The sequence below is a fragment of the Dama dama genome, chromosome 9 (genome assembly GCF_033118175.1).
Source record: "Dama dama isolate Ldn47 chromosome 9, ASM3311817v1, whole genome shotgun sequence".
NCBI lineage: Eukaryota > Metazoa > Chordata > Mammalia > Artiodactyla > Cervidae > Dama > Dama dama.
The window spans coordinates 49,900,863-49,927,241 of NC_083689.1; the positions used below are offsets into that span (position 1 = coordinate 49,900,863).

Consider the following 26,379-nt stretch of genomic DNA (forward strand, 5'->3'; position numbering starts at 1 on the left):
GTGGTGGAGTCCTTTGTGCTAGGTTGTACAGAGAATAGCAACTGAGCAGCAGAGCAAACCCCAGCTACTGCTAACACAGAGCTCTTTCTACTAAACCATCTGCCTATCATGGACTCTCTAGATCATGAGAAAACTGCCCATACCCTCTACAAATAGGAGCCAGGCCAGAGCTTCCCATTGGTAATATCCTGGGGAGGTGAACCCAAGGGCCCCCAGCCTGTTCAAATCCAAACCACAGAGGTTATACCTAGCCTGTCTGTTGGAGGATGTCCATCCACAGTACTGGAATCTTCCACAGCATCTTGGACCAGTGTGGAAGCTTATACCATGATTAGGAGATGTCTTTTAGTCTCTGGCACAAGGACCAGACAGGGCTGGGCTTGGAGGTACGCCCCACATGGGAGGTGAGGCTTTGGGAGGCTCGAGCTGCCGATCAGATGCTCAAGTGTTCTCTGAATGGGTGTTGAGGCACATAAGGCCCACAGTGTCAGGCACAGGGTCACAGGGCCTGGGACACACCACAGTATGTGGTTCCTACCACCAGAAAACTGAGCCAGTTAGGGGAAAACCATGTGCTCCACCTGCTCCAAAAACAGAAGCAACCAAAACAGACCATGACTGGGATACAGCCTTGGCAGGGACTAGGGGTCCTGGTTTTTCCTTTTTTTTCATTTATTTTTATTAGTTGGAGGCTAATTACTTCACAACATTGCAGTGGGTTTTGTCATACATTGACATGAATCAGCCATGGAGTTACATGTATTCCCCATCTCGATCCCCCCTCCCACCTCCCTCTCCACCCGATTCCTCTGGGTCTTCCCAGTGCACCAGGCCCGAGGTTTTTTCTATGAGTACCTTTTTTAAAAAAATTATCTATTTTATTTGGCCATGTTGGGTCTTAGTTTCAGCCCTCTGGCTCGGTAGTTGCGGAACTCAGGCTTAGCTGCCCATAGGCATGTTGTGTCTTAGTTCCCCAACCAGGATCGAATCGAGTCGTGGAAGGTGGATTCTTAACCACTGGACCACCAGAAAAGTCCCTACGAGTACTTTTAAATATACGAAATGGAATCCAACCCATAGAACAGTGGCTTTACTTTGTGTCTGTGATTAAGAAAACACATATGATAAGAAACTACTGTGGATTATCAGTGTATTTAAGCAATTTTTATTGAGTTCCCACAATAGCACCTACACATATGAGAAAAATGGTCAGACATGTATATGAGATATTTGAGGAATTCTATCAGTCTGCAAGGCTTATGGATTGGTGGGTCCCTTGAAGTAACCCCGTGCTCCCCCCTTGCACTTGAGAGCCTGCTGGCCCAGGGGTGTTTGAGCACAGAACACTTGGTGAGCCTGCACATTGCTGACTGGGGACCACCAGGGCCTCATCTGTGCATGGCTGACCTGCTAAGGATTTTCTGGAGAAAGTGATGTGTTGAGAAATGATGTTGTGTCCACCTCCAACCCCCCGCCCCCCCGACAGACAGAGGAGGTCTGGTGGTGCTGTCCCTTCCAGGGAGCGGTCAGCCCTTTGTGTCCTGAGGCCTGGGCTCTCCTTACTTCAGGTGGATCCGTGCCTACTCACTGCACTTCCCCTGCCTCTCCCGTCTCCAAGGCCGTGACCCACTGAAGATACTGAATGAACAGTGTTGCCTAAGGAAGGAAAGAGTTAAAACATGTTTGTGTTTGTGTCTGGGAAGGGTACCGCGGGATGCTGCAGCAGGCCCCTGGGTTCTCAGAAGAGGGGCACCAGAGGCAGATCTACAGGGACCTCAGCCTGCATCTGGGCCAGTGCAGCCTCTCTGAGGTAGGAGGATCCCCCAAGGAATGACTGTGTGGGTACCTGTGAGGACTGGCTAAACCTGGACACCCCATCCCCTGCAGAGCTCTCTGAAGAGGCACCTGCCATCAGAGGGGCCTTCTGGCCCAGGCAGGAGCCAGCAAGCCAGGTGCCAGATGCTGCTGCTGAGCAGGGGGCCCAGATGGCCACAGCGTGTGGTCCAAGGAGCAAAGCTGCTGCTGAGCAGTGAGCCACATGGCCCAGCGTGTGGTCCAAGGAGTGAGAAGGGGACTGGGCCGAACAACACAGGGGAGCCCAGAGGAGGGGTCTTTTTAGAACTGTGGAGGCTTCCTGTGCTCTCAGGTGAAGGTGAGGAGCAGAGCGGGGGCTGATATTACTGACTTTGAACATCCTGCCTGTCTTGTGGGCTTGCGTTGATCCTAAATGAATTTAGGAAAACAAAGAAAACCACAGACATCTTGAGTGTTACTGTACCTATTATTGTAAAAGGCTCTTAGTTTAAAGAGGACAGTAAAAAATGGCCTCAATAGCAAAGCAAATAGCAAAGCATTCGGGATAAGAAATAATTAAAATTTGATTCATCATCTTATTCTTACTTCAGGACAAAAAGTTCTCCTGAGGGAAACTAACTACATTTCACCCTAGAAGGAAATACACCTAATGTGAACCCCTCACAGGCGTGTGTGCATCCCCAAGCCCAAGGCCTGGAGGCTCCTGAACAACAGGCTGAGGGGAGGTTCAGTGTGAGCAAAGTACCCACCTCTTTCCTTGGGTTCCTTGCATAAAGACATACAAATTCACGTGTATCGGTTGTGTATATTTCTGAGAACTGCTTGCCAGCAACCTCCCAAGTCAGTTTTTAAGGGTCACCAAAATTTGTTTTACACAAACTAAAATTGGTCCAGAGTTAGAGTTACCAGAGGCTCCAACTCAGCGCTTTTCTGAGTCTGGCTGCCAGGCCTCCCTGGCAACACCTTCCCTAGCTGAGCCACGGAGCATCTTGTGGTTTGAGCAACTGATCGGAATGCCTGCTGTCTTCTGCCTTGTGGTCCCATATGAATTGTCCATACCACTACCACTAAAGTAGGTGGGCCTGTAACAACTGTCACCCGAAAGAGATTTGCTTTTCATCGGGTGACACGTCATTGGCATCACAAAATCATTTTACCTTGAAAAGCAGGAGAGGCTAAGTAGGCTTCAGATATTTGCTCTGCCTGAGTGACCAAAATGGCTTATTTCAAGCATAAGACGTCTTTTTCTCAGTAGGATATAGGATCTGGTGCATGTCATGGTCAAAACTCACCAACTGTGCACTTACAAGCTACATCTTTTATGAGATATAAATTACACCTCAGTTGAAAAAACAAACTAATCAGAACAAGTAGAGGAGGCCAGAGAAGACAAGGGGATCTTGAGGTTGATTGGTCTTCATGGGAAAAGAGGTGAGACTGGAGAATGGGGACGAAGTCCAGCAGAGGATGCATCATCTCAATATAATAACACATCAAACAAACTTCAGATAAGGAAAGTTCTGTTAACAAGAAGGGGGGTGGTATATTCTTAAAAAATGTCATTGTCATCATAAAAAAAAAAAAAAAAAGCAAGGCTGTGGAAATACTCCAGATGAAAGGAAGCTACAGAGACGTGACAATGAAATATATTATGTGATGGACTGGATCCTGTCGTGGGGGTGGGGGAGAAAAACTCTAAAGGTCAACGTGAGATCACCGAGAGTGTGAGCACAGGCAATACATTAGATTTAAGGATTGTCCGTGTGGATTATGAACCTGGATCCTTTTCCACAGCATGTAGGATGGCATCCTGACTCTTAGGAAACACAGACTGAAGTATTTAAGGGTAAAGGGCTATTTTGCATGTAACTCACCCTGAAAGGGCTCAGAGAATAAAATTATATATTGTATGTATGAGCCAAAGAATTTCCTTATTGCTTATTTTGGGAGAAAAAGAATGAAAGTACAGATTTGGTGCTGGGTTGGGTCTTGATGACAAGGCTGGCTTTCGGTTTGGCCAAATGTTTTTCCGATTTTATCAGACTCTCTTGTTCTATCAGTAACTCCTGAAAGTCACATCGTACCCACAACCAATTGAGGAAAACCTTGACTCCAGGTCGGGTCACTGTCACCTGGAGCTGAACCAGGCAAAGTTTAGGAATTGGGACAAAGGCATCTGTTCAGTTTAACTGCAGACACATGTTTGAGTGAGAAGTGGAGGAGGGGTATGGGCAGGGAGGGAAGGAGAGGGCACACAAGTCATAAGACAAATAAGGTAAAATGTTAAAAATAGGTGTGGGAGTAAACGTGTTCTATGTAAAATTTTCTCCTTTTTTTTGTACTTTTTTTTGCAAATTTGAAGTTATTTCCAAAAAAAAAAAAAAAAACTTACAAATGACAGGAATGAGCTGCAAGGAGTTCCGAGGGCTTCACAGTATCACCTTGTGTCCAGAAGGCCCTGACAGCCAGTTCAGACTCGTGTCAGTGTTCCCGGTCAGCATTATAATTGTATTGATATAATAGTTGTAAATGGATCATTTTCAAGCAATTAACGCTAGATTGCTTTTGTTTTAACCCTAGGAGAATATGAGAGAATTTCCTTATTGCTTATCCTGAAAAGGAAAAAAAAAAGGGCAGGATTTTTGTTGACAAAGCCAGTGGAGGTTGGACAAGTGTTTTGTTTTTTGTTTTTTTTTTCCAACATCTGTACCTCCAAACAAGCAGAATGTTAACAGGAGCTCTCCTTCAATAAGTAACTTTTGAACTCTACATCATACTTATAGTTGATTCATGAGAACTTTGATTCTTGGGACAAATCACTGGTACTTCCAGGTAAGCACGGCCCAGGCAAAGTTTATATGTCGGGACAATTACATCTATTTGGTTTAATGCCAAATTTTCCCAGGATGACCCTGGTGGTATCCTAGTAGCTTTGGGACAGAAAGGAGTGTTCAGTGATCTCTCAGAGGGCTCTCAAAGACTGCAGTGTCTGACCTTGCCCTGAGCTCAGAGCACCCAGTGCCCCTAAATGTGGCTGCCACACCTGCTCACTCCCTGCGGGATCCATTGTAAAAGAGAATGGGACTCGGTCTCCTGCGGTTGGCCTAACACACATGACCATTACCCTTCTCTTCCCCCAACATGGAAAGAAAATATGGGATTAGTTTGTTAAAGCAAACTTTCCAGGCAAATAGAAACCTCCCCCTTGACCTTGTCTATATCCAGGATGAGTGAAAAGGACAGGTTGTACTTAACTCATAAATCTCCCGTTTGGACCGTGGCATCATGAAGCTGAGTATTCTTTCCTGACCTTCATCTGATACAGATGGGGCTATTTAGGGGGCTTGGAAGTTCACCTGTGTAATGAAAGTGATCTCTCTCTTAGCCAGCATGCTGTAAAAACCCAACTGAGCTGGTGCTTCCAGGGAATTGAACCCAGGTGACAAAATGGGCATGTGTTCACAAGCAAGCTTCATTCTGCTTCTGTCCTGGTCACATCACCTTAGTTCTCCAAGAAGGGAAAGTTGAGAATATGATCTGCTTTATCTGCACTGGGACTGGGAGGTCTCTCTGGCCATGAGTCAAAGCTATGCCAAAGGGTCTGTAGCAGAGTAGATGAGCATCAGACAGGGAGATGAAGGGAGCCAGGTAGAAGGATTAGAGTCACTACTTGCTGTCCTGAGAAGATGCTACCGATGTAACAACCAGATCAAGACCAATGATCTGCCAGCAGAGACCCCAGTGGTCAGAGAAGGAGACAGCACTCTGTGCCCTGGACTCTGAGAGGCCAGTGGCATAGTTCTGCCCTACAGTTGTTTCAGGGCACCGCCTGGCCAGGGCTGGAGTGAGTCAGAGACCATGTCCAGCCCTCCAGCTTGTCATCTGGCCTTAGTAATACTCTGGTGAGACCACTGCACCCCTACAATGTTCCTAGCACCATGTTGAGCTCTTTATAGATAATACCTTGTTTATACTCACAATACCCTGTTCTCTTTTTTATTTAAAAAAATACAGGTTCCCAACTTTATTGAGATAACAGTTGATATATAGCCTTGTATAAGTTTAGGGTTCACAGCGTGATGATTTGGTGCACATATGTGTAGTGAAATGATATCAAGATAAGGTCAGTTTGCACATCCACCACCTCACATAGTTAGCATTTTGTGTGGATATGTGGTGAGAATGTTTAAGATCTACTGTCTTAGCAACTTTCGGTATGGGCTTGTCCTCTTTTCAAAGATAAAGAAACAAAGACTTAAAAGGTGCCTACCAAGGTCAGAAAGTTGGTAAGCCAGGGCCAGGATTTGGAGCCAGGACAGTTTAGTTTTAAATCTCATATGATTTTTTGCATGTTATGCACAAGTAGACATACACACACACATACCCACACAGTGTGTTGGATTTTCCAGCCTCTGCTTCAAGACAGAGCTTGGTCTTGCTCAGCATATTTGTTCTGAGACATCGTGCAGTCACATCTGCTCAGAATGTCATAGTGATGGTTGACGGAGAACCTGCAGACATTCTAAGGCAACAGGTGTTGTATCACCTGGTGGGACTGCTTCCAGTCTGGCTGCACATGCTGGCAGGGGCTCCACACTGGGGCTTCAGAATCCCCATTTGAGCTGCCAAGACAGTCAGAAGGTTTGGTAAAAATCAATTGGTGACGTGAGTGGGAACTCTCAATGGGCTGGGCTGGGCTGCCTCAGTGCCAGAGAATGGCCAGTCTCCTGCCTTGGGCCACTTGCCACCTTTTTGCCCTGTCTTTGCAGCCAACCTCAGTTTGAAGCCCAGAGTGGCAGCTCTTGGGGAACAGCCAGCCTACCAGGGGCCTGTGCACTGCTTTGCAACCATCGTGCGGACAGAAGGCCTGGCGGGGCTGTACCGGGGAGCCAGCGCCATGCTGCTGCGGGACGTTCCAGGCTACTGCCTCTACTTCATCCCCTACGTGTTCCTGAGTGACTGGATCACGCCCGAGGCCTGCGCAGGCCCCAGCCCCTGTGCTGTGTGGCTGGCGGGCGGAATGGCGGGTAAGGGCGGCATGGTTGATCCCTGACCCTGTGCTGACCACCGCCGCGGGACAGTGGGTCAAGGGCAGGGTTCATCCAGCCACTCTTCCAACAGTTCTTTGTTAAGTACCTGTGTGGTCAGACCTGGGGCTTCCTTGGTGGCTCAGTGGTAAAGAATCTACCTGCAATGTAGGAGATGTAGGGGACTTGGGTTCAATCCCTGGGTTGGGAAGATCCCCTGGAGCAGGGCATGGCAACCCACTCCAATATTCTTGCCTGGAGAATCCCCATGGACAGAGGAGCCTGGCAGGCTACAGTCCATGGGATCGCCAAGAGTCGGACATGACCACAGCGACTTAGCACACACATGCACTCACACACACACACACACACACACATACACACGCATGCACATGCACACCGTCAGACCTAGCCAGGCGGAGGAAGGGCTAGGGATGGGCAATGGCCCCCCTCTTTCTCCCTGCACCTTCTATGAGTCCCTATGTGGGCTCTTTCTGCTTTCAGTTGGAAGGTATATTTTGAGCACTCACGCTGTGTCAGGTAGTGCTGAGCTTTGAAAAGAAAATCTCTTATCATGGTCCATCTTTTTAAAATATTGGCACCCTGCAAGTCTTTCTAACATGAGGATTTCATTCTCCCCAGAAGGTAGGAATCACTCTCCCCATTTTTCAGATGAGAAAACTCAGGTTCAGAGTGACCAACCCAAAGTCACACAGCTAATGCAGACAGTATAGCAGGGACACTGCCGTCAGAAAGAGCCAAGTTCAAATCCATACGTAGTCACTTTGTGACCATGGACTGGTTACTTAACCTCCCTCCTCAGAACCCATGCTGCATCTCCATGTCACTTCAGCTGGAAGTCAGTGTCCTTTTCTGCTCACGTCCCCTTACTTAGCTCAGTGTCAGCCACACTGGTCCATTTCCTGCAACTTGACCATGCCTGGCTCCCTCCCCACCATAGTCTTTGCACTTGCTATTCCCAGGGCTTGGATTTAGCATAGGCCACCAGTGACTTTGACAAGATTTGAATGAAGAGAAGGGTGTGAGAGCCTGATTGAAGTGGGATCAAGAGAGAATGGGATGAAAGAAATTGGAGAACCCAAGTACATGTAACACTTCTGAGGGGGGAAGAGAGAAACACAGCTATAGTCAGAGACAGGGATGGAAGTCAAGAGAGGATTGCTTCTTAAGAAGTCTGATAGTCTGGTATGTTTGATGCTGACAGGAAAGATCCACTGGAGAGAAGAAAATTGTCGTGACCTCCCTGGTGGTCCAGTGGCTAAGTCTCTGAACTCCCAGTGCAGGGGACCCAGAGTTCAATCCCTGGTCAGGGAACCAGATGCTACAACTAAAGATCCCGTGTGCTGCAACTAAGACCCAGTGCAGCCAAATAAATATAAAAAAAGTAAGAAAGAAAGAAAGAAAATTGTCATTCTTTGTCCTCCTCATCATAAGCAGCTGTGCTTGAAATAGGGACCATAACAGAGCCCACATCTTAGCCACCAGACCCCAGTGTTCCCCATCCTCCTGCATGTCTGAGGCCTGGCCTGTGCCACCTCCCAGTAATTGTTCAGTAAGTACCGGTTGGCTGAGAGGGCAGACAGGCCCCTGCTGCTCTCATTTCTGGTGAGAACAGATGCATGTGACCTGGCAGGCAAACCTGTTTTTGTAATACCCAAGCCCATGGGCTGAGAACAGCGGGGTATGCCAGGGCAGCACCTAGACTGACTCCAGGGAAAGTGGCCCAGTTTATCCTGGCAGGAGGAAGGAGATGCCCAGAGGGTTCCCAGAGGACCAACGCTAGGAGGCCTGGACGGGTAGGGGGCTGGGGACAGGCTAAGGACTCATTTGGGAACTGCTGTGCATCAGTTACAAAACCTTGCAAACCAGCTGCCTTGGACTTTGGCATCAGTTTGTTTTTGTCTCCCCATCAAAGAATGTGCCAATGTCTGTGTTTACACAATAACCTGGTGGTGTTTTCTTTGAGTCCTTTAAAGTCACAAAAGTGCTCAAACCGGGACACCTGAGCTTCATCCAATGAAGAAGACTCAGTGGCACATGGTCCTAAGGCTTCTTCTATACCACATCACTGCAAAAGATAAGAGCTCTTTAAAGACCTGCCCTTGCCCCTCTTCTCTACAATCCCTCAGCTGGCCAGCAGCCAATCTGCAAGTGTTTGTTTAGCATCTCTGTGTTCAGAATAAATTGTGCCTCTGGGGAGCTACCAGCCTTCGGCCTCAGACCTCACCCTGGACTCCCTCCCCTGTGCGTGCTCGGAAAGTACTGGGCTTTTTCTTCCAATAAAAGCTGTCAACACAGGCTTCTGCTTACGAGGCACTAGCTACGCACCTGGCTCTTTGCTAAATGCTTCATGTGCGTCAGTTCATTTGTCCTCACAGCAGTCCCACGAAGAGAGGTGCTGCTGGCACGTTTTACAGAAGACAAATCCAAGGCCTAGAGGAGGAAGAAAATTTCTGCAGAGTCCCACAGCATGTGGTGAGCGAGGATCAGGGACCCCTTTTCTAGGTCCTGACCCTGAGCTCTTTCCAGAAATCTACAGGGAGCCAGGGTCCCTCCACACCCTGACCAGCTAGCCCCTCATAGCTATTTGTCTCTCTCTTTACAGGAGCAATTTCTTGGGGGACAGCAACCCCTATGGACGTCGTGAAGAGCCGACTGCAAGCTGATGGGGTTTATGTAAACAAATACAGAGGTGTCCTGGACTGTATCTCCCAGAGTTATCAGAAAGAAGGTCTTAAAGTAAGCCCTGCAGCAGTCACATGTCAGTGACCTCTGGGGTCAATGTCAGTCCTCGGGGGGCAGGGTCAGACAAATGCGGGGATGTCAGACTTTAACAGGGAAACCGAAGTGCTGGTGATTACCATTTATCAAGCACTACGAGCACTGCCTCTGGGGAGCTGCCAGCCTTCAGCAATGGCCTCACCCCAGACTCCCTCCCCTGTGCGTGCTCAGAAAGTACTGGGCTGAGAGGTTCAGAGAGGACTGGTAACCAACCTGAGGTCACACAGCTGACACGTGATAGAGCCGGGAACTGGACCCACCTCCAAGTCGCCAAGCTTGCCTCCTTATCCCGTCCTGTGGAAGTTCTATAGGCAAATCCCACTGGCCTTCAAAGTCAGATTCCCCAGGGATTCCCAGTTCTTTTGCCAGATCCCCAGGCTGGGGAGCCTGATGTGGAGCCTAGAGCCTTAACAACAGTGGGGGGAAATCTTTGGTATTATTATTCTCTGTTTTGTGGCTCACCCACCTGGTGGGTATGGGATTTGGTTTTATTATGATTGCATTCCTCCTCCTGTCTGGTTGTGGCTTCTCTTTTGTCCTTAGATGTGGGGTATCTTTTTTTGGTGGGTTCCAGAGTCCTCCTGTTGATAGCTGTTCAACAACTAGCTGCGATTTTGGTGTTCTCACGGGAGAAGATAAGCACACATCCTTCTACTCCACCAACTTGAGCCAATCCCCTGCCTCCTCAGCCAAACAGGCTGGGAACTCCTTCCTCACTCCCTGCTCAGTACCTCACCCTCACCCCTTTGCCAAGTAAGAACTCCCACACCCACCGCAGGCATCACATCTTGCAATTTCCAGTTCCCTGATCTGTCTGCTGCTTTCCACCCAACACTAGCCAGACTCCATCACCTCTGGTCTTGGCTATTGAAGTAGCCTCCAGCCTGGGCTTGGCTCCCTTCTCCTGAACCCAAAGGGCTTATCCTAAACCCTAGCCTCTTCTTGCCTGTAAACTATCTCAGAATGAAGATCAGGCTTCCACATCTAGTGTCTGAGGTTATAAACTAATTCATCCTGATCTATCTTGCCTCCCATGATACCTCTTAGCCCCCTCATACTTGCTCTTCCTCAAATGGGCCCCTGGCTTTCTTGTAGTGCTTCTTAGAGGCTTCCCTGGTGGCTCGGTGGTAAAAAAAAAAAAAAAAAAAAAAAATCTGCCTGCCAATGTAGGAGACATGGATTTGATCTTTGGGTCAGAAAGATCCCCTGGAGGAGGAAATGGCAACCCACTCCACTTTTCTTGCCTGCGAAATCCCACGGACAGAGAAGCCTGGCGGCCTACAGTCCATGGGGTTGCAAAAGAGTCAGACATGACTTAGTGACTAAAGAACAACTTGAGTAAACAACAGCACAACTTGAGTCAGCCAGGTCTGGCTACTTGTAAGCTAGGGGAATCCAGACAAGCTTTATCTCTCTAGTCCTCAATTTCTCCTATGATAACCATCCCTACCATAAACAGAAGAGACATTTGAAGGTTACATTAAATGAGGCATATAAAGAGTGCTCAGTTTAATGCATAATACATAAAGAACACTTAGAAAGACTTACCTCTTTAGTATTAGCAATGGTATTTGTATTTATTAGTACTAATTTACTACTGACCTCTGGGCCTTATCTCATGTGGCAGCCTCATCCCAAATGCTCCATTTTTTTGCCTCATCCCAAACCCTCCGTTGTTTACTAACTGCCATCCCAGTGTATTCAAACTTCTATTTTTTTGCTCCAGTGGAGGGCCAGAACTTCTCCTCCAGGAACCTGGACTTCCACAGAGGCTGTGTGTGAGACTGCCCAAGTCAGTGTTCTCCAGGTCCTACAGCCAAGAGTGGCTGGAACCAGTTCACGGGCCACTGCAGATTTCACCGCCAGGACTGAGGTCTATCTGCCTATTAGCTGATGCACAGGTGGGCAGGACTTTGTTGGGTCCCTTGGTGTAAGGTGCTGGATCCACAACTCCCACAGAGGCACCTTTGTTCCTGGACAGTTGTTTAATTTTTGTTGTTGAAGTCAGGGCAAAACGAAGGATGTCTTGTGCTCCCACGATGCTGCTGTTGCTCTCCTGGTGTGTCTACCTATTGTGAGATTTTTATTTCTTCATACACCTTCAGATCACTGCCTAGTGGTATTTTATTTCAGCCTGCAGGACTCTCTTGAGCTTTACTTACAGGGTAGTGTTAGTCACTCAGTTGTGTCTGACTCTTTGTGATCCCATTGACTGTAGCCTGCCAGACTCCTCTATCCATGGGATTCTCCAAGCAAGAATACTGGAGAGGGTTGCCATTCCCTTCTCCAAGGGATCTTCCTGACCTAGGGATTGAACCCAGGTCTCTCACACTGCAGACAGATTTTTTACCATCTGAGCCACAGGAAAGCTCTTACAGGGTAGGTCTAGGGGTAATGTACTCCTTCAGCTTTTATTTATCTCTCACTCTTGAAGGATAGTTTTTCTGAATATAGAATCCTTTGTCAACAGTTTATTTTCTTTTAGATCTTGGGATATATTGGCCCATTGCTTTCTGATCATCTAAGTCTCTGATGAGTAATCTGCTGGAAGTCTTATAGAGGATCCTTTGTATATAATGAGTCACTTCTCTCTTGCTGCTTTCAAGATTCTCTCTTTGTCTTTCAAAAGTACATTATAATGGGTCTTGGTGTAGCTCTCTTTGAGTCCATATTACTTGGAGTTCACTGAGCTTTTTCGATATTTACATTCATGTTTTTCATCAAGTTTGGGAAGTTTTTGGCCATATTACTTCAAATACTCTTTGCCCACCACCCCTTTTTTCTTGGACTCCCACAATGCACTGCTCTGCTTGAGAGTGCCCCACAAGTCCCTTAGGCGCTGTTCACTTTCCTTCAATGTTTTTTCTTTCTGCATCGAAGACTCAATGATTTCTCTTGTCCTGTCTGTAAGTTTGCTCATTCTTTCCTCTACCTGCTCAAATAAACCTTTGAATCCTTCTGGTAAATTTTTTTCATTTCAGTTATTCATTCAGTACATTTCAGCTCCAGAATTTGTCTGGTTTCTTTCTGGGTTTTCTATTTTTTATTGATATTTCTGTTTTTTTCACATATCATTTTCTTGATGCTCTCCACATCTTTAGTTTTTCAAGCATCTTTAAGAAGGATGTTTTAAAGTCTTTGTCAAGCAGATATGCTATCAGGTCTCTTTGGGAGACATTTTCTGTTGATTTTTTTTCTTTGAGTGGACCATACTTTCCTATTTCTTATATGCCTTGTAATTTTTTTAATTGAAAACTAGACATTTGAGTCTAATAACGTAGTAACTCTAGAAATCAGATTCTGTCTCTTCTCCAGGGTGTGGTAGGTTTCATTTTTGATTGTTGTAGGCTATCTCTGTGCCAAAGATCAACCTGATCTTTAAACTTAAGGTTTTCTTAAACCTTTTCTCAAGTTTTTTCTGAGCCTGCGCCTTTCCCTGGGCGTGCACGGTCACTTTTAATTTTCCCCATAGGTGCAGTTGCTTTTGAATTTCCTAGCCTTTAATGTCTGGCTCTCAAAAGAGGAAAAAGAGAAAAATGAAGGGAAAGGGGTCACCATTCCTTTAAATTCCCTGGAAATCACTTCAGCCAGAGGAGGAGGGGCTTGCAAAATGGAGGGGGATGTTAAACAAGGATGACTGTCTTCCTCTTTGCACCTTGTGATCAGAAACAGCAATCAGTGGCCAGACACAGACGTCCAATATATTCCGAGGACAAGGTTTTCGTTGCCCACCCTGGTTCCTGCAAGCTGTATGCAGGTTGCTACAGAAACACGTGCACAGCTGACTGCCAAAGGGCTTGGAGTGGGGGATAGGTAGCTGCTACTATGCTAAAAGCTAACATTGACCAAAATTAACAACTTCCCGAATGCTCCCCTGGAAGTTGGAAGCCTTCAGTAAACTCCAGAGTTCTAAAGTAGTTACATCAGACAAATTCTGTCAGTGTAATAGTTGTCTAGGTGAGGAGACAGAGTCCTGACATTTTCCACTCTGACATCTTCTTAGAATTCTCACTTCAGTTTTTTCCCTCCAGTTTTATTGAGATATAATTGATGTACGGCACTGTGGATGTTTAAAGTATACAATATAATGACTTGACTTACATATATCATGAAATGATTAACACAATAAGTTTAGTGAACATCCATCATCTCATACAGATACAAAACTAAAAAATAGAAAAACATTTTTTTCCTTATAATAATAACTCAGGGTTTCCTCTCAATCACTTTCATATATGATGTATAACAGTGTTAATTATGTTTGTCTTATTGTATATTATATCCCTAGTACATATTTATCTTATAACTCAAAGCTTGTGCCTTTTGACCACCTTCATCTAATTTCCCCTCTCACCACCCTTCACTTCTGGTAACCACAAATCTAATGTTTTTTTCTGTTTGTTTGTTTGTTTTAGAAGTATAATTGACCTACAATACTTTGTTAGCTCCTGGTACACAGCATAGTGATTTGATTTTCCTGCACATTTCAAAATGATCACCATGATAAGTCTAGTTACCATCTGTCACCATACAAAGATATTACATAGTTATTGACTATATTCCTCATGCAGTACCTTTCATACCCATGACTCATTTATTTTGTAACTGAAAGTTTGTACTTGTTAATTTTCCCTCACCTATTTCTCTCCTCCTCAACACTCTTCCCCTCTGGCAACCACCTGTTTTCTCTCTGTATCTATGACTGTGTTTCTGGTTAGTTATGCTTGTTCATTTGTTGTGTTTTTTAGACTCCACATATAAGTGAAATCAGTTTTTGTCTTTGTCTTATTTCACTTAGTATAATACCTCTAGGTTCATCCATGTTTTCACAAATGTCAAGATTTAATTCTTTTTATGGCAGTAATATTCCATTGCATATATATGTATCTTCTTTATCCATGCATCAATTGATACACACTTAGATTTCTTCCATATCTTGGCTATTGTAAATAATGCTGCAATGAACATAGGAGTGCATATATCTTTTCTAATTAGTGTTTTCATTTTCTTTATGTAAATATCCAGGAGTGGAATTAGTGGATTGTGTGGTTGTTCTGTTTTTTAATTTATTTGAGGAACTCCATACTATTTGCCATAATGGTTGCACCAACTTACCATTATGAGCACTTCTCTCCACATCCTTGACAACATTTGTTATTTCTTGCCTTTTTGATAATAGCCATTCTGACTGGTGTGAGGTGCTATCTCATTATGATTTTAATTTGCATTTCCCTGATGATTAGTGATGTTGAGTACTTTCCATGTGTATGTTGGCCATCTGTTTGTCTTCTTTGGATAAGTGTCTATGCAGGTCCTCTGTTCATTTTTAAATCAGGTTGTTTGGTTTTTTGATGTTGAGTTGTATGCGTTCTTTGCATATTTTGAATATAACCTCTTATCAGATATATCATTTGCAAATATCTTCTCTCACTCATTAGGCAGCCTTTTCATTTTGCTGGTAGTTTCCTTCTCTGTGAAAAAGCTTTTTGGTTTGATATAGCCCCATTTGTTTATTTTTGCTTCTGTTTTCCTTACCTGAGAAGACTGCTCATAAAATATTGCTAAGACTGATGTCAAAGAATGTACTGCCTTTGATTTCTTCTAGAAGTTTTATAGTTTCAGGTCTTACATTTAAGTCTTTAATGTATTTTGCATTTATATAGGGTATGAGACAGTAATCCAGTTTTTCCAAAACCATTAATGAAGAGGCTGTCTTCTCCCCATTTTACATTCTTGGCTCCTTTGTTGTAGATCAATTGCCCACATAAGTGTGGGGTCATCTCTGGGCCCTCTATTCTATTCCATTAGTCTATTTGTTTGTTTTTGTACCAGTACCATACTATTTTGACTACTGTAGCTTTGTAGTATAGTTTGAAAGCAGGGCACATGATACTTCCAGCTTTGTTCTTTCTTAAGATTGTTTTGGCTATTCTGGGTCCTTTGTATTTCCATCCAAATTTTAGAATGATTTGTTCTAGTTCTGTGGAAAATGTCATTGATATTTTGATAGGAATCACATTTAATTTGTAGATTATCTTAAGGAGTCTGGTCTTTTTAATAATTTTAAGTATTTTAATGAGCATGAGCATAGTGTATCTTTCTGTTTGTGTCATCATTGATGTCTTGTAGTTTTCCAAGTACAAGTCTTTTACCTCCTTAGTTAAACTTATTTCTGTGTATTTTTTATGCAACTGTAAAAAAGACTGTTTTCTTAATTTCTCTTTCTGTTAGTTCATTGTTAGTAACAAATTTCTGTATATTAACTTTGTATCCTACAACTTTACTAAATTCATTGAAGAATTATAATAGTTTTTTGGTGGATTTCCTTTAGGATTTCCTTTGTATAGTATCATGTCTTCTGCAAACAGTGACAGTTTTACTTCTTTTCAAATTCAGATTCTTTTTATTTCTTTTTCTTCTCTGATTGCTATGGCTAGGACTCCCAATACTATGCTGGATAAAAGTGGTAAGAGTGGATTTCCTTGTCTTGTTCCTAGTCTTAGAGGAAATGTTTTCAGCTTTCATCACTGATGATGAAGTTAACTGTGGGCTTGTTATATTTGACTTTATTATGTTAAGGTATATTCCTTCTATACCCACTTTACTGAGAATTGTTATCATAATTGGATATTGAATCAATTGCCTTTTGTATTTATTTTTTTAGCAGAAACACAGTGTGTGATTCAGCCAACAAGTACAGAGGGAAATATAAGAAAGATTCAAAACAGATGCTCAGTTTTTGAGACAGTCTGTTTTCCCAAATATTAATGTGTCACATTTCCAAAAAGTCTGCAGAAGCAAAATATATTGCTGATTTCATTTACTACAAAATGTTACTGTGTTGTTAAAAGCAAAGTCCTAGAAAATAACTGAGGTCAGGTGATTGATTTCTTAATTTGAAAAACATCTGACCCACAGTGTATATTCAGACAGGTTTTAAGTCATAATAGCAATATTAAAGTTGCTTAACTACATCATTGATGGAGATTAATTATTTTTATTAGTTGGTTAAAAATTTTATAGTATTTATAATATAAAAATACATAGGAAGCTTCAAAAGGTATAAGAGGATATACTGTCTAAGTGTTCCTCCTGTGACCCCCAGTCTTCTCTCAAAGGCAATCACTGTTATGAGTTTCTCATGATATATTTTCAAAATATTCACAGACTGTGCAAGCATATATGCACTATATATATCTACATGTGTTTATATAAGTGTTTGCATATAAACATACATAGTAACATGAAAAAAATCCTATACAGCCCTGGAAAGTTGGGTGGTCTCACCATCAGATCCCCAGCAGCAGCAGGAAGAGCACCTTTTCCTAAAGCCTAGGGTAGGCTCCAGCCCCAGTGGGCTTAGAGCTGGCTTTATTGGAGTCCCCATTCCCAAAGAGTTCTGCTGCAGCTCACCGAGGCTGCAACCTGTTCTCACTTCCCTATGGAAGAAGAACTCGGTGTAGTAAAGAAGTGGAAAGGAGTGAAATAAAGACGATGGTGCCCAATTTTAGTAGCCCCTTATAACTCAATGATTACCAGGAAAGCAGTCTTGATGATGGGGGAACTAGAAGTCCATGGACTTTGGGGGCAGCCCCAAGTCAGAATGGTAGAAAGGTGGAGTAGTTTGGGATCCATTCTCTGCCTGCTTTGAGGATCATCCTGAGCCACATGGGCCATGGCTCACATTTGGAGAGTTGTCATCTGCAATAAGGAAGCTGGAGGAGTGACTTGATGTCCTCTAGCTCCACAGAGGTGACTGCTTTGAGGGGGGTCAGGACAGTGAGGTGAGACTGGATGACTCTAAGGAGAGATGGAGAGGACCATTGTAGACAAACTTCCTGAGGCATCAGGGTTGGCTGCTCTTTGGTTCTGCCACTTGGGGGATCTGGAGCCTTTCTTCTGCTCTAGGAACCCCCCTACCACAACCACCACCAGGACTCTTTTGGCTCAGAGACTGTTCTTTTTTCTCATTAAGGAGTTTGTTCATGTGTTCATTCACTCATTCCTTCATTCATCTGCCCATCCAACTAGCCATTGATTCATTTAATAAGATTTATAGAGGATCTTCTAGGCCAAGCACAGTGCAGGTGCTGGGGATTCAAATGGGAGCCATACACATAGCCCAGCTCTCACTACTCTGATTAGGACTATTAATGAGTGTATAGACAAGTCATAGGTGGTTGGAGGATGGTGTGAGAAGGGCTGTGATGGCAGAGATACCGAGGGCACAGAAGGCAGTGGGTCATAATCCTACTTGGTGTGGCCATGGCAGGGCTACGCCCTGGGTAGAACTGAGTCTAGAGGGCATTCCAGCAGCAGGGACAAGAGGCTCAGTGGTTGGAGGGAGCTGGCCCAGTAAGAGGAATGGCAGGCTAATATACTGCCCACAGTGTCAAGTGTAAGAGGCAGCTCAGAGAAATGCAAGGAGCATGTGGGTCCTGGAAGGTCAGGGAAGGGTATGGACTTGATCTTGGGAAGTGGGGAGCCACTGAGGATTCATGAGGAAAGACTCTGTCTAGTGATTTTGTATTCCAAAAGCCAGGGTAAAAGCCAGCAGGTCTGCACTTTGCTTCCCATCTTTGGGCCTTGCAGCATAGCAGGCCACAGCTGGGGGGAGGTCATCTCTGGCTGTCTGAAGTGGCCCACAGCTCCTGCATGACCCATGCCGTGGGAGAGGAGGATCATACTCCAAGCTGGGTCCTGACTGGCTTGCCTTGCCTTGTGGAGGTGCACATGGGAGCATCTGTGTACACCCAGCATGGAATTTTCCTCTCAGAGCCTGACCCAGTTCTTTGTTGTTATTCAGTCACCCTGGGTGAATTCCATCGCTGTGGAATTCCAGAGAGGTTAGACATTAGAGAGGAGTGCTAATGTTACAAGGAGCCTGCTTGCCCCCTACCTGAACGTTTCACTGTTTGTCTTGGCTACTTGCTCACCTCTTCAGATCTTGGCCCATCAGCTCCCTTTCCTGGAGCCAAGGCTCTCCCCCAACCCCGGGTATACTGAGGCCCTTCTCACTCCTTCCTGACAAACCTGCATGTCCCAGGCTTCCACGAGTGCCACGCTGCAGACACCTCTCCTGAAGGGATGTCACCTGATGTCCTGGCCCATGATAGTGGTCTGCACCTACCCTGACACCAGTGTCCAACTAAGGAAACTGGGGACATGCAAAAGGCTGGACTTTTACCTTCTGAAAATTATAGTACCAAATCTAATCTGTGAACAGTAAATTATACAGGTATCAGTTAACAGGTTTACTTCTTACACTTGACAATTCTCAGGTCATTCATGTGTGGGTAGTGATTTGCCTTCAGACGTGTCATCTCTTCCCAGAGAAGACATTTAATGACAGCTCCTCCCCACCCTGGGGCTTCCCAGGTGGCACTAGTGGTAAAGAATCTGCCCACCAATGCAGGAGATACAGGAGTCGTGGGTACAATCCCTGGGTTGGGAAGATCCCCTGGAGGAGGGAATGGCAACCCATTTCAGTATTTTTGCCTGGAAAATTCCATAGACAGAGGAGCCTGGCGGGCTACAATCCATAGGGTCACAAAGAGTCACTCATGATTGAAGAAGCTTAGCACACCTCCCCACCCCACCCCTCACCAAGGCCCTTATTTGTTTTCATCATGTTCTAGGTTATACTGCAATTATTCCTGAATGGGGCTTATGTCCCCTAGTAGGTTATAAACTTCCCAAGGGCTAGGACCACATCACATAGGTCAATGTTTACCCAGCACCAGGCAGGAAAATTCATGGTGGAAGGGAAGCACCTTACCATGTTCCCTAGGGGTGACAAGTCCAGTCTTCTTGTATTAAAGGCAGGATTTAGCAGCTCAGTACAGGCCACTCGTACTAATACTCCGCAGCATTCATATTTATGAGGGAAGTGGAGTATTGTTACTCTGTATGAAGTAGTGATTTCACACACTATTGATAATAAGGATGGTGGTGTGATTTGTTAACAGTTAAGGAGTGCTTACTGTAGGACAGGCACTGTGAAAACACCTTTAAAAGCAACATGTCATTTATTCCCTCAACAACTGTAGGAGGTCAATTACCCCCACTGAACCGTTGGGAAAATCGAGTTCTAGAGCCTTGGCCACTTTTCCAGGTAACATAGCTGCTGACTGGCAAAGCTGTGCCTGGACTCCGCATCTGCCGTCTGCAGCACGGCCTGAGTTCCCCCGACCCTGCCCTGTCTGGGACGTCCTGCGAAGCACGGGTCACAGTGCTTGGTCAGGGCCTGGTGCTCTGTCTACCACTGCAGAGCGTATGGAGCTGTAACTTGCAGTCCCAGAACCAAGCATGTGTGCTCATGTTCATGAGAGAGCGCACGGTTTTAAGCAAGCATACGTGGTGTTCACCAGACTCACCTGTGAGCCGATAGTGTCTAGCGCATGCGTACTGGGCCTGCGAAGAAATGTGCCTTCGGAAATGATGTGGGTGAGGGCGGAGGTGTGGATGCCTGAGGAGGGTGCCGGTCAGTGTCCTGTGATAACCCCGCCTCCCGCCAAAGGTGTTTTTCAGAGGCATCACGGTCAATGCCGTGCGGGGCTTCCCCATGAGCGCAGCCATGTTCCTTGGGTACGAACTCTCGCTGCAGGCGATCCGTGGGGACCACGTGGTGACCAGCCCCTGAGCGCCAGGTCAGTGCATCTCTTTCCCTGCCCCTTGTGCCCTCCCGGAGCTTAAATCCCCTTCTTTGAGGTGAAAATGGTGTGGACTTCGGAAATTTCCCTCTGTTGTTTGTTTCCTGTTTGATCTGTTTTAGTTCAGGACTAGAATTGCCACCCTTCTTGTCATCAAAAAGCTCTTCTGAAATGCCCACCTGTGGCTGGTTGTGGTCAGTAACTGAGGTTGGCACAGAACTTACCTGTTTGTAGCGAGCTTACCTGTCTGTCTCCCATCCAGCCCTTGGAGAGAAGTGCATTAGCTTCACTATATAAATTCAGTAACCCAAGACAGAGGTCTCAAACCAGGGTGCCCACCCCCTGTTACATCGTCTCTCCACCTCACTACAAGGCTCCTAAAGAACAGCCTTTGCCACCATCCCTGCCTCCCACATGCTCTCTTTTTCCTGTTCTAACTGTAGAAAGGTCACTGCAACCAAAGGAGGAGAAGGCAATGGCACCCCACTCTAGTACTCTTGCCTGGAAAATCCCATGGATGGAGGAGCCTGGTAGGCTGCAGTCAACGGGTTTGCTAAGAGTCGGACAGGACTGAGCATCTTCACTTTCACTTTTCACTTTCACACATTGGAGAAGGAAATGGCAACCCACTTCACTGTTCTTGCCTGGAGAATCCCAGGGATGGGGGAGCCTCATGGGCTGCCATCTATGGGGTCGCAAAGAGTTGGACATGACTGTAGCGACTTAGCAGCAGTAGCAGCAGCAACCAAAGGGATCTGAAAACTGACGTCTGAATAAGTGACTCCCTCGCTCCACTGCCTTCAATGGCTCCCAATTGCCCTCTAAGTTAAGTGTTAGTCCTTAAAGCCCTCGTCCTCGCCAGCATCCTAAACATACCATCCTCACTTTTGCCTCTGGGCCTTTGTGCCTACTCTCCCAGCCTGACACCCTCTTCTTAGACCTTTCTCTTGTCCTTGGCCTTACCAACTCCTCTTTGTGATCCAGACCCTGGTGTAGAACCCTCCTCCTCCAGGAAGCCTGCCCTGATGCCTCAGCCTGGAGGAAGAATGCCTATTATAGGCTCTGCTACCTAGTCAGCTGAAAGTTCCAGGGGAGCTATAACTATTTTTTCACCTTTGTATCACTAGTGCTTCCCACGAAATCTGGCGCACAAATGTTCGCACAGAACATCAAGTAGATGGGTGATCAGCTCCCAATATCCCCTCAATTCCTCCTCTTCTTCTTCTCCCTTGTTTCCCCTTCTCTAGCCCCAAACTAGTTATCTGCAGAGCTCAGAAGACAAAGTGGGATGTCACTGAATTTTCTGGAAAATAAGAGCCTATTTTGTTTCAGCCATGGCGACTGCAGATTCTCTTAGGAAGGGTGGTCCTCACTAGAAAGGCCTAGCCAACCTATCTGCTGCCTGTACTGTGTAAGAGCCAAGCTAGGATGTATGGATGGAGCCATATCCTAGAGCCAGGGAAGGGTAGGATGGATGAGGCTGATGAGAGTGAGCCCAGGCCCCACCCTGGACGCTTGCTTTAGTCACATGCTTTAGCTTTTTATTAAAACACCTACATCCACAGCCTTCCTGGCTTTTTGCCCTCTCTTACAAAAGGGAAAGGGTAGCAACACATTTTGCATACTTATATACCCTGGGTAAAGAGTCACTGTACTTGGGTCATGTTCAGGACAGGGAGGATAAATCTGGTTCTTAAAACTGTGTTCAGATACTGGCCACATCCCCCTTTTAACAGATGAAAGTGACTTTGAAAAAATCCTTTCATAAAATCAATGCATTTTAATGTAGGAAAACATAGAAATGCCAATAAAAAGAACAAAATAAAAATACCTTTAATCCCATGGCCTTGTTAATATTCTTCCAACTTTCTTTTTATCCCCCAAATGGGATCCAATGTTATGCAATGTTTTATAGCTCACTCTTCCCATTTAATAGTTCAGGACCATTTTTCCATGTCATTAAACTTTAATTGCAAAGGGTTTTAATGCCAAGGCTTCACAGATCCCAGAGTTGCTGGACACTTGCCTGAGCCATGGCCCCCTGCCACTCGCGGCCACCCTGGTTTGGCTACTTCAGGAGGAAGGAAGACGTTTCCAGCAAGCCCAATCCTAATTGTCTTGGATTTGGCCTTTCAAAGCAGTGGCTGGAAGTTTTTCCTTCTGAAAATGCTCTGATAGGACAAAGGGCACAAATGTCTGTGTGTCTTTCCTGCGCAGGGGTGGGTGGGGCTAGTGCCTCTCAGGTGGAGGAGGGTGTTCCCAGGGACTCTTCTGGAGCCTCGTCTTGAACAAGCCTCACCCAGAGAGTTCAGCTTCCTGCTCTAACCCAAGAACACCAAGGCCCTTCAACAAGTCCTGGATCTGAATTTACCAAATAGCGCTGAGATCTCTGGCAGCAGTAGCAGCCATGCCTTGAAGACAAGGTAGCCAATTCCCTCCTTGTAGCCTAGACTGAGGACAGAGTGGGGTGAGGCAATTAGAGAATTAGGGAGCCCTGTAGTTCCTAACAAGTGGTGGGATGCTGTCTATCTCGATTTCTGGAATGACGCTGCCGTGACATTCGAACGTCACTGGCCCTCTCTCAATTTCAGGAAAATTTCATTTTCAAGGCAAGATGATACATCTTTTTCCCCCAGCAATGTCTTTCATTGAACTTTTACAAAACAACCCCGGACAACCTCATAGTCCCTCCCCAGTCTGTTCTCGTGGTAATGCTTTGCCCAGTGTTGCTTCACAAAAACAATTTGACTCCTAGATCTTGCTGACTGATAACCCCAGTGAGATGACAGTCTTAACCTTTCCTCCTTTTTCTCCAGGGCCAGCATCACCTGACCAGGACCTCATTCTGTGACACCCGACGCTGATGGTGGCGGCGTCTCCAGAGCCTGCGGTGGTGAATTGACCGAAGAGAGAAAAGGCCTCTGCGCTCACCCTAAGCCAGCTGGGCTCACCTCGAAATCCCTTCTTGCCCAGCATTGAGTGCAGGTGGGGCAGGCATTCTCTGGGCCTTCTTTTCACGTGGAAAGAAAAACAGAACAAAGTGAACTCCTGATCCACAGTCTGATTTCCGTTATGATGTCATTAATCTAAATTTGCCTTCTCACTGGAACCACGTGGGGAGACCACTGCTTTTTTGCTATTATGTGTCCATGATGTCACTCTCGCTTCTGTGCCCACCAGAGACTTCCCTCATCAGTCCTGCAGCCCCTTCCTCCTAAAATGAATGCAGCTTCTGAATCCTCAACACGGTACCCTGGGGAGCTACCATCAGCCAGCCTGATGCGTCTGTTCCCAGCTAAACCCCAGTGGGGAAGGTATCCTTAGATTCTGAACCCCCCACCCTTTTCTCCCCCCTTGACAAGGTCTTCCTTGATTTCTCCACAGCTCCCCATCCCCCTTGAGTGATTAAGAGCATGTCTCTGAAAATCCAGTGCCAGGACAAACCGTGGCTCTGGCGCAGAGTCGAAATGTTCAGTCTAGTCAGTTTATCCTATTAATGTAGCAAAGGGTTCCCTGCTTGAAATAAAACCCTTAGTATGGTCTCCTTGATTTTTCTCCTTTACCACCCCTGGCCTTGCAGCATCCTAAGGCAGCTCTACGGGCTGTGGTCTAAACTCTCCATCCTGCCAGCACCAGGGTGTTTTCTCAGTCCTTCAGTTATCAAACATTTTTGAGCATTTACTCTATTTTGATTCTGTCCTTGATGTTGGGGACAGCCATGAGGGTCCCCTGTGGTTCTGCTCTGGAGTATGACAGGCAGTTCTGTTTACATGAGAGTTGGGTCTGCATGCATCACTGGGTTAGGCAGGCACTGTGGATGCTGGTGAAGAGGATGACTGGCATCTGGTCCATTACCAGGGGAGCCTGAGGTGTTTCCTGTCACACAACCCAGAGCATGTTAATTAAGTCCTCCCCAGTTGGATCATTGCCTAGTGCTGCTGCTGGTTGCCAGTTTGTTTGGAAGTAGTGTTGTATTCACTGGGCCAGCTGGGGTATTCTCTTGGGTGTCCTGATGAGCTGAGATCCATAATAGCCTTCTTCAGGTAGAACCTGTCCCAGGGTCTCTTGATCATCTTGGCTCTTCTCCATGATTGAAGGAGGTAAGTTAAAATGGAAATATGATGTTCACAGTACATTAAGTGCAAAAGCAAAGTAACAGGATAAAATGTGTGATGTTATTTATTTTTTAAAATATGTTATATAATATTTAAATATGGATAATTACATAGATATTGAAAAGAATCTAGAAGGAGACACATCAAGCTTAATAGTGGCTATTTTGGAAATACGGAACTGGGGGAAGACTTTCCATTTCAAATTTGATGATAATGGTGATTTCTCTGTGCACCATTATAGCATTTACATTTTTTTTTTTTTACGAGTGTATATTGATTTTGTGCTTAAAAAAAAAATAAAGGTACATTTATTTTCAGAGTCAGATTCTGTACTGGGCACTTACTTCTCAGGCTCCTGCTGGCTCGGCTGCACTGGCCAAGCTCACCCAGGCTCTGAGCAACAGCTCTTCCTCTGCCCTCCCTGTCCTGTCCACCCCGGGCCAGTTATACACAGCCTGAAGCACACTTTCTGCGTACACACACACACATACACACACACACAAGAACACCTGGGCTGGGAAAGGATGCAGCTCTACCTTAATGAAAGCACTTGACCCCAACCCAGACAAATCTTGTATGTAGCCAGTCCTGGGAGTAGTCACCAGACAATAGACTTCGCTTCCTCTTAGATTCTTCTGGAGGAGATAATATTGGGAAATAATTGGGGCCAACAGTTTGGGGTTTTTCCTTAGTCCACACATATTAGCCTTTCTTTCACTCAACCCCAAAAAGCGTGTGTTGAATCTGACTCCGCCTATTGCTTGTGCTAGGTGGTGGGTGACCCCGGCAGGGACCCTGCCCTCAGGAAACTGAGTGCAGGCTGATTCTGTGTCATCATCAGCAATATGTTTACCAATGAAATTCCATTTTTAAGGGAGGCTGAAGACAGAATTTCATGTCGAGCACCGGGTCTGGTGTCTGCATCCTGGGCTTGAAGAACTGCAAACTTGCCCTTTTACCTTCCTGGGGACAGCGAAAATAATACCAGTGACTGTTACTCTCCAAGAGGTTCTCCACCATGGTCCTTCCACCCTGCAAAACTATGGAGGGCTGCAAGGGATTTTTTTTTTAATGTAGATTATAACATTTACAGAAACTAAAACTGATAATTAAAAAAAAAACTTTTATTGGAGTATAGTTGATTTAGAGTGTTGTGTTAGTTACAGGTGTATAGCAAAATAAATCAGTTATATGTATACATTATCCACTCTTACTTTTAGATTATTTTCCCATATAGGTCATTACAGAGTATTAAGTAGAGTTCCCTGTGAGATCCAATAGGTCCTTATTAGTTGTCTATTCTATATGTAGCTATATGTAGTATTGAAAGAAAGAAAGTGAAGTCGCTCAGTCATGTCCGACTCTTTGCAACCCCATGGACTGTAGCCTACTAGGCTTCTCCGTCCATGGGATTTTCCAGGCAAGAATACTGGAGTGGGTTGCCATTTCCGTCTCCAGGAGATCTTCCCGACCCAAGGGTTGAACCCGGGTCTCCTGCATTGTAGGCAGAGTCTTTACCATCTGAGCCACCAGGGAAGTCCATGCGTAGTATTGTGTGTAGGTCAATTTCAATCTCCCAATTTATCCCTCCTCTCCTTTCCCCCTGGTAATCATAAGTTTGATTTCAAGATCTCTGAGTCTGTTTCTGTTATTCTGTTAAAGTTCATTTGTGTCATTTTTATCAGAGTCTACGTATGAGCTCTGGCATATGATATTTGTCTGACTTACTGCATTTAGTGTACGAGTCTCTAGGTTCACTCATGTTGCTGCAAGTGTCCTTATTTTAGTTTTTATGGCTGAGTAATATTCTGTTGTGTGTGTATATATATATTGTATATATATACAACATCTTCTTTATCCATTCCGCTGTTAATGGACATTTAGTTTGCTCCCATGTATTCACTATTGTAGATAGTGCTGCAGTGAACGTTGGGCTGCATGTGTCTTTTTGAATTATGTTTTTCTCCA

At 45.4% G+C, this 26,379-nt stretch overlaps 1 protein-coding gene across 1 annotated transcript in view; it reads left to right on the forward strand.

The window, feature by feature from the left end:
- Positions 1 to 23,194, forward strand: part of SLC25A48 (solute carrier family 25 member 48) — a 43,664-nt gene extending 20,470 nt beyond the window's left edge. Inside the window, exons 5-8 of the mRNA XM_061149413.1 lie at positions 6,585 to 6,842; positions 9,469 to 9,602; positions 20,164 to 20,293; positions 23,113 to 23,194. Of these exons, the coding sequence (XP_061005396.1) occupies positions 6,585 to 6,842; positions 9,469 to 9,602; positions 20,164 to 20,286 (515 nt within the window). The 3' untranslated portion in view covers positions 20,287 to 20,293; positions 23,113 to 23,194. The remainder of the gene's footprint in view (positions 1 to 6,584; positions 6,843 to 9,468; positions 9,603 to 20,163; positions 20,294 to 23,112) is intronic.
- Positions 23,195 to 26,379: the final 3,185 nt, after the last annotated feature.